The sequence below is a fragment of the Bufo gargarizans genome, chromosome 11 (assembly GCF_014858855.1).
Source record: "Bufo gargarizans isolate SCDJY-AF-19 chromosome 11, ASM1485885v1, whole genome shotgun sequence".
NCBI classification, from domain to species: Eukaryota; Metazoa; Chordata; class Amphibia; order Anura; family Bufonidae; genus Bufo; species Bufo gargarizans.
The window spans coordinates 24,423,700-24,443,877 of NC_058090.1; the positions used below are offsets into that span (position 1 = coordinate 24,423,700).

Below are 20,178 nucleotides of genomic sequence, written 5' to 3' on the forward strand. Positions count from 1 at the left end.
AGCATAGACATACTAGCCTGACGAAGAGGGCAAGTTAACCTTGAAAAGCGTTGCTGGAATAAAGAAACCGGTTATATGTACTCACCTGGTCCTTAAGCCCTTGTCTGGGGGGAGCATTGCCGAATTGGTCTATTTTTTCTTCGTTACTTCTCGAGAGAAGGGAAAGGAGGATTCTGGGAGTTGTAGTTTCATGACAGCTGGAATGCCGGATGTTGCCGATCCCTGGTGTAGAGGACGAAGCTGGTTACTGCAGCTATACTCCCACTGAAGTGAATGTAACCTGCTCCGTCCACTATGCAACAGACAGAGCCGAGTAGGTACGGCGCTACTCCAGAACAGCTGACTGGAGGAGGTGCCGGTGTTGCAGATATTCATGGTCTATGCCAAGAATAGACCATCAACATAAAAATCCAGGAACAGCCCTTAAAAATTTCCGACATGTCAAAACTTCAGTTCCACTGGGAGCACTTGATATCAAAAGCAGATTTAATTGATATACTTCTATAGATATTGAAATCTCCATGCAGTATGATCATGTAAATTAAATAAAAAGCTAAGATATTTTTTTTTTAATTGATCAAATAATTAAAGCCTGATTTGCAATGTCAATTAGAAAAGGTATCAGATTATGATTTTGACTTTTAAGAAATTGTAATGCTGGGAAGCAAAAGCAGCAAGCTAAAGAAAAAAAAATAGTGAAACATGATACAAAAAATAAATTAAAAAAAGAAGATTCGGAAATTGAGAGTGTTCCATTAAATTATAAAAAATTGCCACTTTACAATATAAAACTGTATTAACACATTGTTTTCATGATGTTTTCCCTATTTTAGTTGTAAAAAATGTACAGTATCTTCTAAGACACAAAAAACACCCAATATGCAGGCACCTATACAATATAATAACACAGAAATGAAGTATTAAAATAGGAATTCCAATAATAATGGTCTGGAGTGAGAAGCGCTCTCAATAAATCTGGCGCAGTCCATGCTCTATAGAAGTAAATCTGGTGTAGATCTGCACTGTAGTTTACATCACTTTCTGATGTAATTTATAGTACGTTTTTGGGGCACTGGGTGTCCATATGCTAAGCCCAGAAAACGTTAAGTGTGAGTGGCATAAAAACTTAAAAAATAAATAAAAAATTTGCTCAATACTTTACAACTTTTTGATGTTAGAAAACTGACTGAAAGGCCGTGATAAATTCCCCCGTAGTCCTTACCTTTCCGCTTGGACTTCCAGCTCATGTTGTTCAAGCAATTGCTTCTGTAATTCCAGTTTTTCCAGGTCATGTTTTTCCTGAAAAGTCAACATTTTTTCATTAAAACTCTGTTCCAGTTCACTCTTCTTCTCCTCATAGGTGGATACCACATCAACGATTTTGCTCTCAGTCTTCTTCTCCAGCTCTTCTGCCCTCTGGACCAGCTCCTCCTTCTCCTTGTGGTAGGTTTCCTTGGCCTCCTCTAATTGAAATTGGAGGACGGCCTCCTGCTCCATCAGCTGCACTCTCTGGTTACTGAATTCTGCTCCCATTTTGTCCATTTGGTTGCGATGTTCATGTTCCGATTTCTGCTGCGCCTCTATAAGCCTTGAGATGTTGGCTTCTAATTCTAAGTGCTTAATTTTATAGACTTGTATTTGCTCTTCTGCCTTGTGAAGTTCTTCATTTAGCTTTTGCTTTAGGGCATATTGCTCTTTCTCAAACATGGATTTTGCCTCCTTCAGCTTTTCTTCATAGTGTGCAACCTATGTCAGGAACCAAGAGAACAATTATTAGTCTACATGAGTTGTCACGGATCTTGTTAAAGGGGTTTTTCAGGACTTTGATATTGATGGCCTATGCGCAGGTTAGGTCATCAATATCAGAATGGTGGAGCTCCGACACCTGACAAACCCACCGATCAGAGGTGTCATAGAGCAGTGTTTCCCAACCAGTGTGCCTCCAGCTGTTGCAAAACTACAACTCCAACAAAGGCTGTTCGGGCATGCTGGGAGTTGTAGTTTTGCAACAGCTGGAGGTGCACTGGTTGGGAAACACTGTCAGAGCACCCAGCAGCGGAAACAATACATTGTAAGGAGCTGAAAACCGAAAGTTCTGTCTACTGTGTTGTGGTCATGCTAGAGTACTGCAGCTCAGGAGCGGTTTTGCCCTATGCCGGCAATGGAAACGACACAGTGGACAGAGCCTTTCGTCAACTGTACAGTTTCTGGTGATGCCCGAGACAGCTGACTGGAGGAGGTGCCAGGCGTCTGATACCCACAGATTGGATATTGATGACCTATCGTGAGGGTAGGTCAGCTCCTTAAAAATATGGAAATCTAATTGTGCTCTAATGCTAAATTCTGGACACAGGGCCCGTGATCTACCATGTGCCATTTATACTAGTATGTTGCATGGGTTTACATACCAATATTGTAACTGTCAAAGTCAGGACATGTAAGCTCCACCCTGGGAACGCCCCATCCAATATATGGCCGGGGATGCCATTTTCAGCCCTGGGCAACCTAAATTTGCAGAGTCTGTCTGAAACGTAGGGACAGTCCTTGCAAATTGGGAATTGTGTAAAGCTATGCACAGGGCCTTGGTTTCCTTCTAAGCATGAAGAGCCAGTACGACTGCTACTGCTGCATCCCTAGAGCTATGCTCCCATTCCTCGTTACTAGGCAAGATTTTGCAAACTTTTTGTCCGGTCTAGTCCACCCATGGGTGTCTGACATAGAATGCTTGACAAGGTATCCACACAGCGAGGTAGAATGGACAAGTCTTACCTTAGATTCCAGATCCACCTGTAATTGCTCCATTTCCCTTTGGTGTTGTTCTCTCATCTGCTCGATGGCCATCTCTGCCTCGATACTCATGTTCAGTGGAGGACAATCTTCAGAGCCGATACCTGCATGAGGATGACCATTACAAGTGAAATCATTCATCGCTAGGCTTCATGGAAGCTACAAGACCGGGAGATCCTGCAGTTCCATATTATGGCTGTATGTATCCTCTTCCCAAGTATTTCTTCTACGGGAGAATAGATCTATAAGGGGGACTTAAAGGGGAAGTCTGAGATAACAACATGACAGCTCTCTTCCAAAGACAGCACCACACCACTCCACAGGTTGTAGGTTATACTGCAGCTTAGTCCCACTTATTTGCAAAACCAGATCAATTGTATTGACAGGCTTGGTAGCGCGTTTAGGAAGATGGCAAGACCTAACTCATCAAACTACCCAACTTGAGTAGTAACTTTCCAATTCCCCCCCCCATCCAAAATGGAGGAACATGGTGACTACAAACAGGTTGACTAAATGTCTGGTTTGGGTTAACCAAGAAAGTCTAAAGGGGTCAAATCATTAATAGGTGTTAATAGGTGGGTATGGTCACATGCACCGCTCCAGCCGATAAATGACTTCTGGAGGGGATATGCCCATAAGAAGAATGTCACCCCTGAAACCAGTTACTGGCTGCAGCAGAGCACGTGACCAGAACCGTGCACTGCCAGATGTAAACACTCCTGGGATCGGCACATGGACACAGCGGAGGCAGTGAGGAGGTGACTATACATCTTCTGTTTCAGGAGGCATGTTATGGGCATTAAACTGGCCATATTGTCTATTAATATGCACAGAGACTGTCTAGTCTTGATCTCGGGTTTCATCACAGTCCAAAAACACCCTGGACAAGTAGGTCGACTGACTTCCAGTACAAGGCGGACCTAACTTCTGACTGTTTCCATGAAGGGTGAGCCTATACCTGCATATTACAGCCCAAAAAGACCACAATGTGCACATTCCTTCACAATGTACAGATTCTGGCTTTTCTTATATGGCTGCTATTTTATTTACCTTGGTCATAGTCAACAGCATTTTTATTATCCATTTCATCAAATAATGAAGTCTTCAGAGGCGATCTTAAGCCCCGAATGCCCTGAGCTCTATAATCTTCCAGCTCCAGCTGTAATTCATCAATACGATCCTGCAGCTCCTGGGAGAAATAAACGATGGGTCAGGATGAGGGATCTACATGCCGACCTTTACTGCAGCAGACGAGTATCAACTCATACACTCACCCGGCGCTGCCGCTCGTATTCATTCCGCACTTGCATCAACTTCTCCTCGTGACGGAAAAACTCAACACAACTTGGATCCAGATCCCCAAACTACAAAAAAAAAAATATATCAGCTTTTTATTTATGGACAACTCCCTTTCAAAAATCCCTTACAGTGTTGGTTTAACTAATCAAAGAGGTCTTCTACTCTCCTAGGCATTTACAGCAAATACACATCAACCATCAGGTACTGAAGAACCAGTCCAGTGTCCTAAGAGTCTCCATGGAGTCCAATGGAGCTACGACGAAGCTGCTACCAGAAAAAGCCAATCATTGTATAGACTTCAGTGGAGAGTGTGAGGCCACTCCACCATTAGACACTATGGAGGTGCGGAGCTGCAAATAGTGATCCCTGCTCCACATCTCTCTCTCCGGGAAGAGCCAAGATCAAACCACCGAGCTTCACCAACCTTTTCACGAAGTATGTTGTCAAGAGTCTTCTGCAGTTTGGCCGTCAAGACCTCGCAGTCCGCCAGCTTCTCAGAAGTTTCCAACAACTCATTCTCCATACGGCTGTTCTCCTATAAAGACGGGGACAATATCCACATGGGTTCAATAGCTCTCATAGATCCAATATTTGGTAAAAAAATAAAAAAAAAAAAAATCCTCATACCTTTATGGACAATGTAAGCCGATCCCGGAGGTAATTCTCTTCCAGCTTCAGCTTATCGAGCTCCTGCTCCAGCTCCAGCCGCTGATGGTTGGCTTGTTGTAATAGCTGCTCCCGCTCTTTTCTCAGCTCCGTTTTAAGAGCCGTAGTCCTCTCCTTGTACTCCTCGTCCAACTTTCTACAGCAGTCAGACACCAAGTGTTAAAAAGAGTTGCTCCTACCACTAGGACCCTCTCTGATCACAAACATAGCAGAACCCCAGAGATGAATGGAACGGCAGTGCACTTGCTTAACCATCACTCCATTCATATGGAGGTGGGGGGCAACCATTTTCGTGACTGGTGGGTGTCCCAGTGGTCAGATCCCCAATGACATATCACTTATTCTGTAGATAGTTTATAAGTTTAAAGGTGTTCTCCGGGAATTTGATATTTATGGCCTATCCTCAGGAGATGTCATCAATATGAGATCGGCAGGGGTCTGACTACCATAACACCCGTCAATCAGCAGCATGAAGAGGCTGCAACGCTCCACGAGCACTGTGGCATCTTCCTAGGCCAGTGACATCACGTTCAATGGTCACATGGCCTAGGTGCAGCGCGAGAATGGGGCTTGAGCTGCAATACCAAGCTGTGAGGCGGCTGCAGCAACCTGGCTTCCTCAAACAGCTGACGGTGCAGGAGTTGGACCCCTGGCGATCCCATCCAACAGCTGGATACGGGACATCAGTTCACTGTTGGCTATGCTTGTGAATGACAAGAGATTGGTGTGAAGGCAAAGGTCACCAAGACGACATTTGCCTTCCTGGCTCCTTGCATTTTAACGGAATGTTCCCATATTTTAAAGTGCTTGCATATCGTAAGGGTATGCCATAATTTTCTGCATGGTGGGGGAGTCTGGCATCTTGACCCTGTGCATGAAGAGACTTTAGCGCTTGTGTACTATTGCATGCTCTTCTGGGATAACTTAGATGCAGCCCATGCTAACACCAGCACCGCGGCCCCTTCACTCTCAGGACTGGTGGGGGTCTCAGAGACAAAGCTTCAAATGATCATAAAGAGACGGAGCACCATGCCATCGCTTTGTAAGATGGGAGTGCCTCATTAACCTTTTGTAAAACCCAACCATAAAAAAAAATAAAAAATACCAAACAAAGAAGGTACGAACCGGAGGTTGTATTCATTGCGATGCTCAATGGCGGCATGATGGTCGTCCACCTCTGATGCCATCAGACTTTTTAGTTTCTCATTTTTCTCCAAATCGGCGCGCAGTTTCTCTTTTTCCCGTACAGTCTGGTCAGCCCGTTCTCTACCGAGGGTAGAAATTTTTCAGTCTCGTACAGCACATTACAGAATAGTAGGGACATAGAAGTTATGGCGGGCCTTCAAACATAGGCTGGGGGCGTCTGCTACTTGTGGCCACCCGGGTAGACACAAGTTACAACCCTTCGCATTAAGGAGGACCTTTCACAGGTTCTGACATTGCAGTATCAATACCTGCCACTGTAGGGCAAAACCGAACGGGGGGGCACAGTGCCCCAACACAGCAGCGCATCAAAACATGCCCTACAGTATTGATACTGTCAGGACCTGTGAAAGGTCCTCTTTAGATATCGAAGACATAAGAGACAAGGGCTGTATTCACATGGACACAACATGCAAGTTGCCGATGCAACAGGGACATTGTGGTCAACATGAAGAGGTAGTCAGTGACTACAACAAATTTAAAGGGTATGTCCAATAGGGAAAACCGTTCCCGAGCAGACATCATAAAGGGAAACTGTGGCTCTGGAGGATTTTTGTAAACAATGACAGCGTCATTGGGGGTCCGGTGGTTGGAAGGGATTAGGGGATGGCCTAGTTTTTTAACCATTGTAAGCCATTTTAGAAGCAGAACATGAAATACAAACTTACAATAAGTGCCTGATCTCTGAGCGGAAGCTGACGAGAGCCGCCTGGTAGACCTCATTTTTGGTTATCAGAAGCTCATTTTCCAGCGCCATGGTCAATTCCATCAGATTGATCTTCCCTTCTAAGCAAAAATCCAGAGCCTGAAGAGGAGAAAACCGTGAAAACCAGTCACTGACAACCACAAGGGCATCGTGCAGATTTCCATCCTTGGAAAATGCCTGATGGGTGTAGCCCCACCAGCTTTGGAACCTGCACCCATCACAATCAAGGTGTCTATGGGAGCTCTGGAAGGAGCTGAACAAACAGTATGGTGACCTTTCTGATGAGTGAGGTTGGAAAGACAGCCAACTTGAATTGAGGGCTGAAAGACCCCAATCTCATTAGGGGTCCCAGAGTTGGATTAAAGAACATCCATTTAATAGGACAACAAAGAGGCGAGTAAAACAGCACCTTGAGTATGGCCGGTCCGTTCTCCAGTCCTTCTTCATGCCACAAGTCTATGATGTCCTCCACAGTGCTGTAACCCGTTCCGTCGTCAAGTTTGGAGAATAAGCGGAGCCCGATTGTACCAGTCATGGCCGACGGAGTCAGCGTCCTCCTCCCGGTCTCATCATAAGGCTGCAGGTTTAAATAAGGGGGTACGGGTCAATGTACGGATCAAACACTAACGTGTGGGGGAAGGTTTTTAATGAAATTATAATTGTGAAGCCAGTAGGACACATTAGAAGGTCTACCAAAGTCTTGGCCACGCTCACAGTGATGCGTCTGGTCAACTCCTATCAAGAACGCACAACTTTCATGCACACAACCAGACAGCCAGGCAAAGAAGCACAAGGCCAGCATCAAAATCCACATGCTGAGTAGCACAGACCACAAAATGAAAAAGTCACCAGGGTAAAACCACATTTCGGGACCATGCATGGCGCAGTATCCGGCCACCACCCAACCATCGTGACAAGTGCCGCAGAGCATTGATGGCTTACCCACGAAGATGAATTAGGTGAAGTTACCTGCAGAGAGAGGTGTCTCTTCAGCTGTCGATAAGGCGTGGAGGAGGACGGAGTGGGGGGTTTGCTATTTTTAGAGGCTTCATAGAAAAAATCCTGGAGGCTTATGGTGTCATCTTGGTCCAAGTTCTGTAAGGCGTCTTCCAGGGCCTGTAGGAGATGAGATAAAGAGGCGCTATAGGTTTAGAGTTACTCTAGGTCCATGCAAATAAAGCTTAAGAATCTATTAAAAATACGCTGCTTGAATTTGACTTATCTGCTTGCTGTCAGTGGATAAAAACAAACATTCTGTGGGTTACAACCTGCTTCACCTAGGTTCCGCAGCACAAGGCCTCATGCACACGACTGTTGTTGTGTCCGTTGTTCCGTTTTCTGTGATTTTCTGTGGACCCATTGACTTTCAATGGGTCCGTGGAAAACTCGGCTAATGCACCGTTTGTCATCCGCGTCCGTGATTCCAGTCCTAGACCTGTCCTATTTTTTTCACGGACAACAGTTCGCGGACCATTCAAGTCAATGGGTCAGTGAAAAAACACGGAGGCACACAAGATTGTCATCCGCGTCCGCGTCCGTTTTTTTCCTATCATTTGCATGGCAAACTTGACTTCGATTTTTTTTACTTTCCTTCATGTCTGGTGATCCTGCAAAAATAAAGGAAGACACACGGAAACAAAAATGGACACGGATCACGGAACAACGGAACCCCTTTTTGCGGACCGAGAAAAACAACTGTCGTGTGCATGAGGCTTAAAACCGATAGTCTGTAAAACTAAAATCCGCATCACAGGTCAAAATTGTGGATTTACAATGGAGAATCCGTACTGCTTCTGTCTCATGTGAACGCACCCTGAAGGGGAGGCACGGGATGAAAAAAATAACAGCGCCACTCCTGCCCACAGTTTGTGAGTGGCATTGCAGCGCAGCCCTCTGATTTCAATAGAGCAGAGCTGTAATACCAGACATAACCCGTGCACGGGCGTGGCGCTGTTTTTGGAAGCACCCAGCCATGATTTTTCTAACTGATTAGTCCAAAAAAATCCTAAAATCACTACAACAAATCTCTCTCCCGTCTCAGAGTACCCGATACACTGTAACGATCCCAGCAGCTGTGAGAGCAGGGCAAGGCCAGAACAGCCCGTGGATGACAAAGCAGCAAACAATTAAAGGGTATTCCCATCTGGGACATATATGGCCTAGTGATCGGACGTGGTCCTGCTGTGAATGGGGCGCACACTGCTTTCGCCACTCCCTGCACGCCCTATAGCAGGAGAGGTGGCCACGTGTGTGCGGCGTGCCCTGCATTCATGGCGGGAATCCATTCTTCAGATAGTAGCTGGTCCCATCCATGCGCCAAAAATGTCCCAGAATGGCAAAAACATATTTGAAATTTACATGGCTTTCAGTGCATGGTGATTAAAGGGGTTTTCTAGGCCAGTAACTGCAGGGTATCCACGGAGGCAGTAAGGATTATTATTATTTTTAACCCCTTCTGACCCATTTTTTTTTTTTTTATGTATCTCTCTGGAGAACCCCTTTGACCATTAGTTACTACTGAAAAAAAAAAATGATGAAATATTTGCTCGGAGGAGAAAAATTATATAGAGAGGGGGAATTATCATGAAGGGGGAAAGTCAGTTTTGCAGGAACCTGCGTTGCCATAATATGTGCCAAACTTACGAAATGTCGCACAATGTGGTGCATCTTTAAGGGTAACACTTCTGTCCTGAGAGGTTACTCCGCTTTCTATGCTGAGCCCTTTATTGGAGTGAGAAGATGACCATTTTATGACTTTTTAAGAAGTTGCAGTTGATAAATCCGTCTCAAAGGGCTAAATACGTCCATGTTTGTGTGTGGTGTAAAAATGCTAAATGTTGCAAAATATTTGCACAAAAATTGTATCTATTTTATAAAAAAAAAAAAATTGAAGCCAGATTTATGAGTGCAGGTCGTGTTAAATTCTCCCCCAAACATTGCTGATCGACACCATTCACGTCAATAGGGTAAGTAAGTAAGAAACCACATCATTATTTTAGTTTTACATTAACATTTGCTACATTTTACATTAACGTAGCAAAACTAAAATAATGATGTGGTTTCTTACTTTTAACACTAGGGGGCAGAGTCGCACAAAATGTAATTTCTAAATTCAAATAAAAACACAAAGCAGCAGATGCCGAAGCGCCGCCACCCCCCCCCCCCCCCTTCTGTAAAGAGGAAATCCTGGGTCTAAGTGTCTTCTCGAAAGGGAACTTACAAGAAAAGCGACGGAAGAAGAAGATACCGCAGCATTTTCCAAACTCGACTTTATAAGAAAGTACTTATCAGACTTAAAGTACTGGGTTGTACTAGAAAAAATAAATAAAAAAATGGCTGCTTTCTTTCAAAAACAGCACAACGCCTCTCCATAGGTTGAGTGTGGTATTGTAGCTCTGCCCTAGAGACGTGAATGGTGTCGAGCAGCAATGCCACATACAACCTGTGGACAGGCGGGGCGCTGTTTTTGGAAGATAAAAAAAAAGTCAGGTCACTTGGTAACGACTGCAACTGACAATTGTTACATCTGTGGGATTAAAAGATGAGAATGAACAAAACAAAATCCTTGATGATGAAAGCGATAGAAAACAACAAATCCTGAATTAAAGGAGTTCTCCGCTCTGGACGTTAGATTTTTATTAGAAGGTTTCCCAAAAAACAACAAACAAAAAACAAAACACACACATCTGATTAAAGGATTCCCATTGCGGAGACCACCAGCGATCACTTGTAATCTGCAATAAGGGCTCTTTCGCACAAGCGTGTGCAGTCCGGAAATTACATTCCGTGTGCGAGCGTGATCCTCCGCTCTGGACACTGCTCGTCTTGCAGGAGCGCAGGGCGTTATACGGATTTATAATGCTGTGCGTCTCTGCATGACCTTCTTTCTACAGGATTATACTGCCATAATGCTGTCAGTATGATTCTGTAGCAGTAAGGTCATGCAGAGACACACGGCATTATAAATCCGTATAACGCCCTGCGCTCCTGCAAGACGAGCAGTGTCCAGAGCGGAGGATGACGCTCGCACGCGGAGCACGATTTCCGTACTTATTATGGTCTAATGATTATTACAGGGTTCACATACTTTGCAGGTCTCCTCATACTGTTCACTATGGGAAGCAGTGTGTGTAGGTTTGGGCGAAGGGGGGTGTTGGTCATTCAGGACCAAGCAAGCAGAGGTCTTGAAAACAGTGCAGAGTTAAAGGGGCATTTCCTTCTGGGGCATTTGTGGCATATTGACGGGACCCGCTCCTCTCTGAAGAAGGGGCCAGCTGTGAACGGTATTGAACTCACAGACATCTCTTCAGGAAGTGTCCCCATATATTAAAGGGGAGCTCCACCCTCATGAATGGCTGCCGTACCTCGTGGTCCAGATTCTGGAAACCGTACTGTTCGCAGATGGAAAGAAGCTTCTTCCTGTTCAAGTGACCATCGCGGTTGATGCCGAGATCCTCACATATCAGCTGCAACTTCTCCTCCACCCAGTCCTGGTCTGGAGACAGCACAGTCTGCGAAGCGCTGAGGTCATCGGGGTTCCAAAACCGGAGCTGCCCTAATGGTAGAGACATTTGTATTGATGAAGGGTCACTACAACTCCTCAAAAACCTCCACCCGTTTTCTGTATACAGCTCCTCTGCAGAGCTATGCGTCTCCATGGCTTCAGACTACAAACCCTCGTCTTGTGCGTGGACTGGCATCAAGTGTCACTGCACCATCTGCCCCCACAGACAGTAACACATGACTACAGGATCAGACTACACCAGCTTTGTTTGTAGTCTGTAACCATGGAGACGCATAGCTTTTTATTTTCCGGTGGAGAAAATGCATACTTTACTGGGTGTTCAGGTGTCATTTTGAGCTCCTGCTAATCCGGAATACTTGATAGGACGGGGCCCAGCAGATCCCGCTGATGATGGATTAAAGGAATTTCACAGTAATTATCATTTTACCCCCCCCTCCGACCTTCATATGGTACAGGGCGGTGGACAGGGACGCCATCATTTCCCGCTCCATTACCCTCCATACACATCGCGCTGTTCTGCAGAGCGCGGTGCTCCGGACGTAACCTACCGGCTAATTTGTCATCTACTTAATGAAGCATCTCAACGTAGTGAAAATCCACGAACGCCACGTGAGATCTCATCAGTGTAACGCAAGATCTTTACCTCCGCCGTGTGCAATAGGCCGAGGGATGAAATACAATGGAAGCCGTCGCCATGGGTGGGGCATACACATACGGTGGGGGTCCGGGCTGTCCGCACCAATGAGGCTGTTCAATAGAGATTCAGCTCTCATAACCATAAAGCTGTAGAAATTCCTCTACTCTGGCATCCAATAATCTAAATGTTACAGTGTCTATCTACAGCGCCTTGCAAAAGTATTCACCCCCTTGACTTTTTTTCCGTGTTTTGTTACATTAAAGCCTTCAGTTCAATGTTTTGTTAATCTGAATTGTATGTGATGGTTAAGAACACAATAGTCTAAGTCGATGAAGTGAAATGAGAAAAATATATAAGTAAAACTATTGTTTAGAAATAGAAAACAGAAAATTGTCCTGTGCGTATGTATTCACCCCCTTTGTTAGGAAGCTCTGGTGCAACTAATTAGCTTGAGAAGTCACATAATTAGTGAGATGTCACCTGTGTGCAATCTAAGTGTCACATAAATCTGTCATTACATATACACACACACCCCAGAGGCTGCAACACCTCAGCAAGAGGCATCAGTAACCAAACACTGCCATGAAGACCAAGGAACTCTCCAAACAAGTAAGGGACAATGTTGTTGAGAAGTACAAGTCAGGGTTAGGTTATAAATAAATATCCAAATCTTTGCTGATCCCCAGGACACCATCAAATCTATCATAACCAGATGGAAAGAACATGGCACAACAGCAAACCTGCCAAGAGACGGCCGCCCACCAAAACTCACGGACCGGGCAAGGAGGGCATTAATCAGAGAGGCAGCACAGAGACCTAAGGTAACCCAGGAGGAGCTGCAGAGTTCCACAGCAGAGACTGGAGGATCTGTACAGAGGACGACAATAAGCTGTACGCTCCATAGAGTTGGGCTTTATGGCAGAGCGGCCAGAAGAAGCCATTACTTTCAGCTAAAAACAATAAGGCGCGTTGTGAGTTTGCGCAAAGGCCTGTGGGAGACTCCCAAAATGTATGGAGGAAGGGGCTCTGGTCTGAGGAGACCCAAAATGTATGGAGGACGGGGCTCTGGTCTGAGGAGACTAACATTGGACTTTTCGGCCATCAAAGAAAACACTATGTCTGGAGCAAACCCAACACATCACATCACCCAAAGAGCACCATCCCCACAGTGAGACCTGGTGGTGGCAGCATCCTGCTGGGGGACGGGACTGGGAAACTGGTCAGAGCTGAGGGAAAGATGGATGGTACTAAATACAGGGATAGTCTAGAGTAGAACCTGTCCCACTCTGTGCGTGATCTGAGGCCAGGACGGAGGTTCACCTTCCAGCAGGACAAGGACCCCAAACACACGGCTACAGCAACACCTGACTGGTTTAAGGGGAAACATGTAAATGTTGTAATGGCCGAGTCACAGCCCAGATCTCAGTCCAATAGAAGATCTGTGGTCAGACGTAAAGATTGCTGTTCACAAGCGCAAACATCCGACCTGAAGGAGCCGGAGCCGTTCTGCAAGGAGGAACGGGCAACAATCCCAGAGGTTGCCGCAAAAGGCGTCTCTACAAAGTACTGACTTTAGGGGGGTGAATAGTTCTGCACATTGACTTTTTCTGTTATTTTGTCCCATTTGTTGTCTGCTTCACAATAAAATAAAAAAAATAAACAACCTCTTCACAGTTGTCGGCATGTTCTGTAAATTATATGATGCAAATCCTCAAACAATCCATGTGAATTCCAGGTTGTGAGGCACAAAAATACAAAAAAAGTCAAGGGGGGTGAATACTTTTGCAAGGCACTGTAGATATACATTTCTATAATCATCTGATAATCCAGAAGATTTGATAAAGCCACAGATGCAGGATTAAAAGGATTTTTATGTATTATATAAAAGGTTTTTATAATCAGGATGCAGAACCCATATAGTCCTGCAGGCGGCGCTGTGTGAACACCCTAGGCAGGCAGCACCCGGTTATATGCCGAGGTGACTGCATACATTCTCCTGACACACATTTCCTTGCCGATGCTACGAGAAGGACTCCATGGACCCCGTCAGGTGAGCGGGACATGGCGGGGGGGGGGGGGGGGGAGGCAGTTTTTTGCAGGACCCCAGATTCAGAGTTTGGGGGCTGTTCATACTTAGTTATTGGACCTACTAGCTCTATTATTAGCACCCATTATAGATCTAATAAAGATCTATCTGGATAGTGTTTCAATTGCTCTTTATGTTCAAGACCTCCGCTTGCTGTCACTGAATGCAAATGCTGACCATGTCCAAAATGCCAGGGTGCAATTTATCTCCCATAGCCACACACCTGATTTACATCTACTGACAACAAGCAGAGATCTTGAGAAAAGTCAGGAAGTGATGCACAAAGTTCGAAAACATGAATTGTGCAGTGACCACTGTGGCCCCTGCCGATCCCTCCAACAGAGTCGCTCCTAGAAAAGCACTGGGGGCCACTTAATTCAGAAGGTGGCATTTTTGTCAAGAAGCCTGTCCGTCAGCGGGGGTTAGAGCAGGTAGAGGGAATCTGAAAACCGGAGCCTCCAGAGGAGAATCACACGGCGCCTCCCAGACACTATAGGCCCCAAGAGCAAAACGATCTACAAGAAATTCCGTAACCAATCAGAGCGCAGCTTTCATTTCTCAAACTGCTGGGGTAAAATGGAAGCAGCGCCGTGATTGGCTGCTGTGAGCTACAGACCATCTGCTCCATATGCCCTATACCCCTACAGGACCTTACATCAATGAGGTCGCAGTGCGAAGCGGCGCCCGCCAAACTTCCGCTTTCCAGAGTATTGCTGCATCTTAGTCTGAAATTTTGTAAGCCTGGGTAACCCTTTATTTACCTTCCGCTTCGTATTCTTCCCCTTCATTCCTCCAAAGCTGAAAGAGAAAAAAACAGAACAATGAGAAATCAGACGCGTCATCAGACGAGCGCGTTTCAGAAACGTACACACAATACACATATGTTATAGGATGAGCCGAACCCCCACTAAGGGCCCGCTCACACTGCGGACTGAGTATCACAAGACATTTATCTGCTTGGTGGCACGGAAACCATGGCGGCTGCCCGTGAGCGGACCGTCCCTATGGAAAGGGCGCTAATCCATGGTCAGCTCCGCAGCAGGTCGGTCTCCGATTGACTGGATCCCATGCTTTATAACTAGGCACATGTACCATGCAGGGATGATTCTAGGGAGATGTAACGGCAGCCATGTTGGATTTCACTCAGCTTTCCCAGATTCTGATAGGACAGAACGTCCTTTTAATCTCCTCAAGGTCCAGCCAAACACCTGCTCCATGGACAGCGCAAAGTCAACATCCCCCAAATGACCCTCGTCCCCTCAAACCCCAGATTCTATTGTTCTTTAACTATAACACCCCCCCCCCCCCCCATAGAGCAGCCTTGACTTTAGTTTTTCTATTTGACTAAGGGTCACCATAGGTCAGAACTATGCCGAAATGGATGGGGGGGGGGGGGGGGGGTCATCACATGGGGCTTTTGTGGTGTATTGTGCAGCAGCCGGACGGTGGGGCGGGAGGGTCACACCAATTAACACGCAGTGGTGCGGGAGGGAAGGGTGGGGGGCTCTATTGTGCACATTCATGGAGGGCTTATCGGCAGATGGTCAGGGGGCTCCTCCTCGCAGCTCGGGACCCTGACGTAGCATCTGTAGCTACTGCCGTGTAATAACCCAGCAATTTCCTGCGCTCCGCCATCTGCTTCTAGGAGCGGACTTTTGTTCTCCTCCAGTGCAGAGCCTAATTTCTGGAAGGATGGAGACGTGGGACAAGCTGTGGAGCGGGCTCGGGTCAGCCGATAACTTCTACATTATAGTCTTCAAGGGTCTGGAGGAACGTGGGCCAGAACCGATCACTCAGCAGCGTCAAGCTCATCTCCTGGGGAGCGTGGGCCAGAACTGATCACGCAGCAGCGTCAAGCTCATCTCCTGGGGAGCGTGGGCCAGAACTGATCACGCAGCAGCGTCAAGCTCATCTCCGGGGGAGCGTGGGCCAGAACTGATCACGCAGCAGCGTCAAGCTCATCTCCTGGGGAGCGTGGGCCAGAACTGATCACGCAGCAGCGTCAAGCTCATCTCCTGGGGAGCGTGGGCCAGAACCGATCACTCAGCAGCGTCAAGCTCATCTCCTGGGGAGCGTGGGCCAGAACTGATCACGCAGCAGCGTCAAGCTCATCTCCTGGGGAGCGTGGGCCAGAACTGATCACGCAGTAGCGTCAAGCTCATCTCCGGGGGAGCGTTGACCAGAACTGATCACGCAGCAGCGTCAAGCTCATCTCCTGTGGTTCCCATGAGACTGCAGCTGGCCATTCAAATGTGTATGGGGGAGGGGCTTCCGGACCCTCACCAGACAACAGAAATCAGGGAAGATGCCTGATCCTTAGTTCTCAGGGGGAGAGGTGTCTGGCAGCAGCTTATACCCTTCTCCGAACTCAAACCACATGCATGCTTGGCCAAGGCCAGCATGTGGGTGTGCGTGTATGGGAAAGTCAGGAGGAATAAAAGTCAGTTTTTTTTAGCAGGTATCGCATGCATTTCTCTTCTTCCCACTGAGAACATGCATACACTTGGCCGACCTGATCATGCATGTGTTATATTGGGGGGGGGGGGGGGGGGGGGGGGTCAGGAGGGATAGCAGTCAGCTCAATGAGTATTCGCAGACCAGAGGTAATGCCCCTGCCCAAGAAATTGAAAAACATGTCCGCCTTTATCTATATGAGCAAGCATAACCCGATGCCGGCTGACCGGTGTCAGCGAGCGCCCGCCCTAACCTAGTAAATAAGTAACGGAGAAGTTCTTCCAGCAGTCGTCTTCCTTCAGGGCCTCAGTTGCACCAAATAAATCTTCCCCTACTAGAAAATATTCCTTAAATAAAACAGTGAAGCAATTAAGGGGGCGCTGACGGCCGGAGCAAGCGTCTCCGCGCTCCGCCAGTTATTACTAACCATCTTCCCTATGGGTGCGGGAATTCAGAGTGACTACAAGATGAACGCGCGCCGGGTCCGGCTGATTAAATAAGGCTGGGCGATCTATTAATATTAACCAGCGGGGGGCGCCGCCGCCACATTCATTATGTAGTCAGCGAGTCAATTCAAAGAGATTGGAAATATAACATCACACAGCAGCAGAGAGCATGATGGGGTTTGTAGTACAGGTCACAGGGTTCCTTTCCAATCAGAAGGAACCATACTAATTATTTAATGCAAAGGGTCGGGGCGGGAGTCACATGGGGGCAGCAAATAGTTTTTTTCTTTTTTTTTTTGTATGAGTTTCCCCCAAACCCCTTAATTCTTTGAGCAGAGGGTTAAAACGGAGCTTTGGAAAATGAAAGATGGAATCTGATTGGTTGCTATGGAAAACGAAGGCTACTTTCACACTCGCTTTTTGGGTGGATCAATCATGGACCTGAAAAAAAGGATCCGTTCCAATAATACAACCGCATGCATCCGACATGAATGTTTGTATTATCTGTAACATAGCCAAGGCGGATCGGTCATGAACTCCAATAAAAGTCAATGGGAGACGGATCCGTTTTCTATTGTGTCAGAGAAAACGGATCCGTCCCCATTGACTTGCATTGTGTGCCAGGACGGATCCGTTTGGCTCAGTTTCGACGAACGGACAGCAAAACGCTCCAGAGCGGAATGGAGACGGAACGGAGGCAAAAGGATGCATTCTGAGTGGATCCTTTTCCATTCAGAATGCAAACTGATCCGTTTTGGACCGCTGAGCCCTGAACGGATCTCAAACGGAAAGCCAAAACGCCAGTGTGAAAGTAGACCAGGCATCCTCAAACTGCGGCTCTCCAGCTGTTGCAAAACTACAACTCCCAGCATGCCCGAACAGCCTACAGCAAGGCATTGTGGGAGTTGTAGTTTTACAACAGCTGGAGGGCCGCAGTTTGCGGATGCCTGAAGTAGACTAAAGCCAGTTCCCCTTTACACTAGTTTTGATACTTTCCCCCCTTTGCATTCAAAAGTTCTTACTATTTTCAAGATCTCTGCTTGGTGTCAGTGAATGGGATTCCTGTTTCCACTCAGATGCTACAAAAGGTGTACAGATGGAGCAGGTCTCTCACAGCTGAGGGTTTGCTGCAGTCTATGCAAACTCCAGACTGATACATTGTAGCAAACTTTCAGGACGGGTGTGAGGATAGTCTACACTGGATACAAGTGTTATATCGGAAGTACAAAAAAATAAATAAAATTAAAATTATGCTATCGTTCACTGACCGCAAGTAGAGATTTAAAAATCTAAAACGTAAATTAAATATTGTAAGGAAATAAAACATTGGCACAAAGAAAAGTGACAGATTAAAAGGAACCTCCCAGAGATGTGAAAGACATTTTAAATGTGATTTTGTGCCAAGAATTACAAATGGATTTTTGATGACTGATGTCCTTAGATGATAATCTGCGGTGACAGCGCGTCCCGGCGTTCGGGGCCCATTGTCAGGAGGGTTTTTAGATGTGGACGGCTGAAGGTGGAGAGGCCTGGCTTCTCTCCTACACAAAACCCTCTCTGTTCCGATTATGGAGAGCGGACGGCTGAGGCTGCACCTTAATGAGCAGAGAACCCGCACGCTCCTGAAATATTAATGACGGCGGGCAGGAGACGTTCTGGAGCCGAGCCAACATTGTTTGAAGTGCGGTTCGGCATTGCGGGGTGTCATCACAACGAGCTGCTCTGGTGACTACGCCGGTACAACAAAGCGATCTACGAGAGCTTCTACTTCTAAGTCCTCACACAACAAATGCGATTAGTTTCCTGCAGCGAGACACAAACACGCAGCTTATACGCTATAGGTGTGTAATAGACTGCCATCAGCCAGAACATTAGAGCAGGTCCCTCAAATGGTGGAGGCCTGCACCCCCGAGACCCCAAGTGTCCCGTGGTATCGGATCCTGCATGTTGCTCGGTGCGGCCTCCATGGATCCCGCAGATGAGGATCGGATTGAGATCTGGTAATCAGGAGACGAGTCATCACCTTCATCTCTTGTTCTTCATTCCTGAACAGTTCTGCAGTGTGGCGGGGTATTATCCTGCTGAGAGAGGGCACTGCCTATAGGGGGCACCACTGCCATGAAGGGAGTACTTGTCTGTACAATGGTTAGGTAGGTGTCACATCTACATGATGCCAGGACCTAAGGTTTCCAGCAGAACATGCCTTTGTGTTCTTCACCTGGTGCCATCTCCTCTCCAGGTAAGTGATGCACTCGCTCCCAGCCGTCCCCATTATGTAATGGGATTCATCAGACCAGGCAGCCACCTTCTTCCCATAGTGCACCTGGTGCCATCTCCTCTCCAGGTAAGTGATGCACTCCCTCCCAGCTGTCCCCATGATTTAATGGGATTCATCAGACCAGGCCGCCTTCTTCCCATAGTGCACCTGGTGCCATCTCCTCTCCAGGTAAGCGATGCACTCGCTCCCAGCTGTCCACATGATGTAATGGGATTCATCAGACCAGGCCTCCATCTTCTTCCCATAGTGCACCTGGTGCCATCTCCTCTCCAAGTAAGTGATGCACTCGCTCCCAGCTGTCCCCATGATTTAATGGGATTCATCAGACCAGGCCGCCATCTTCTTCCCATAGTGCGCCTGGTGCCATCTCCTCTCCAGGTAAGCGATGCACCACTCCACATTATATACACCCCACAAGACTAGCCATTCTGGAGATGTTCTGACCCAGTGGTCTACACATCAGACGCTTACACTTGCTCATTTTCCTTCTTCCAACACATCAGCTATAAGAACGGACTGTTCCCCTCCAGCCCAATAAACCCCCTTCCCCTCAGTCACTGTCACCAGATAATCCACGTTATTCCGGTTACTGATTTCTAATGTTCTGACTGATCAGTTTATACATTAGAACGAGTCAACACACACTTCAGAGCAGATATTGGTTTCTGTACCAAAACTGTATCAAACTGTGCAAAGTAAACACCAAGTGGTGTAAAGTATCTACGGCTACTTTCACACTGGCTGTTTTGGCTTTCCGTTTGTGAGATCCGTTCAGGGCTCAGCGGTCCAAAACGGATCAGTTATGCCCCTAATGCATTCTGAATGGAAAAGGATCCGCTCAGAATGCATCAGTTTGCCTCCGATCCGTCTCCATTCCGCTCTGGAGGCTGCCCGCAGCGTTTTGCTGTCCGTACGACGAAACTAATCCGTTTTCTATGACACAATTTGGCACAATAGAAAACGGATCCGTCTTGGCTGTGTTAAAGATAATACAAACGGATCCGTTCTGAGCGGATGCAGACGGTTGTATTATCTGAACGGATCCGTCTGTACAGATCCATGACGGATCCGCACCAAACCCCGGCACCAAA

The 20,178-nt window shown here is 46.8% G+C and overlaps 1 protein-coding gene across 1 annotated transcript in view; it reads right to left on the reverse strand.

Moving 5' to 3' along the window:
- NIN (ninein) overlaps nucleotides 1-20,178 on the reverse strand; it is an 88,622-nt gene that overhangs the window by 26,250 nt on the left and 42,194 nt on the right. The window contains exons 5-16 of the mRNA XM_044272724.1: nucleotides 14,671-14,707; nucleotides 11,026-11,216; nucleotides 7,631-7,777; nucleotides 7,071-7,238; nucleotides 6,624-6,760; nucleotides 5,878-6,018; nucleotides 4,714-4,888; nucleotides 4,511-4,621; nucleotides 4,062-4,151; nucleotides 3,838-3,976; nucleotides 2,770-2,891; nucleotides 1,223-1,746 (exon numbers count right to left, since the gene is read on the reverse strand). Of these exons, the coding sequence (XP_044128659.1) occupies nucleotides 1,223-1,746; nucleotides 2,770-2,891; nucleotides 3,838-3,976; nucleotides 4,062-4,151; nucleotides 4,511-4,621; nucleotides 4,714-4,888; nucleotides 5,878-6,018; nucleotides 6,624-6,760; nucleotides 7,071-7,238; nucleotides 7,631-7,777; nucleotides 11,026-11,216; nucleotides 14,671-14,707 (1,982 nt within the window). The remainder of the gene's footprint in view (nucleotides 1-1,222; nucleotides 1,747-2,769; nucleotides 2,892-3,837; nucleotides 3,977-4,061; nucleotides 4,152-4,510; nucleotides 4,622-4,713; nucleotides 4,889-5,877; nucleotides 6,019-6,623; nucleotides 6,761-7,070; nucleotides 7,239-7,630; nucleotides 7,778-11,025; nucleotides 11,217-14,670; nucleotides 14,708-20,178) is intronic.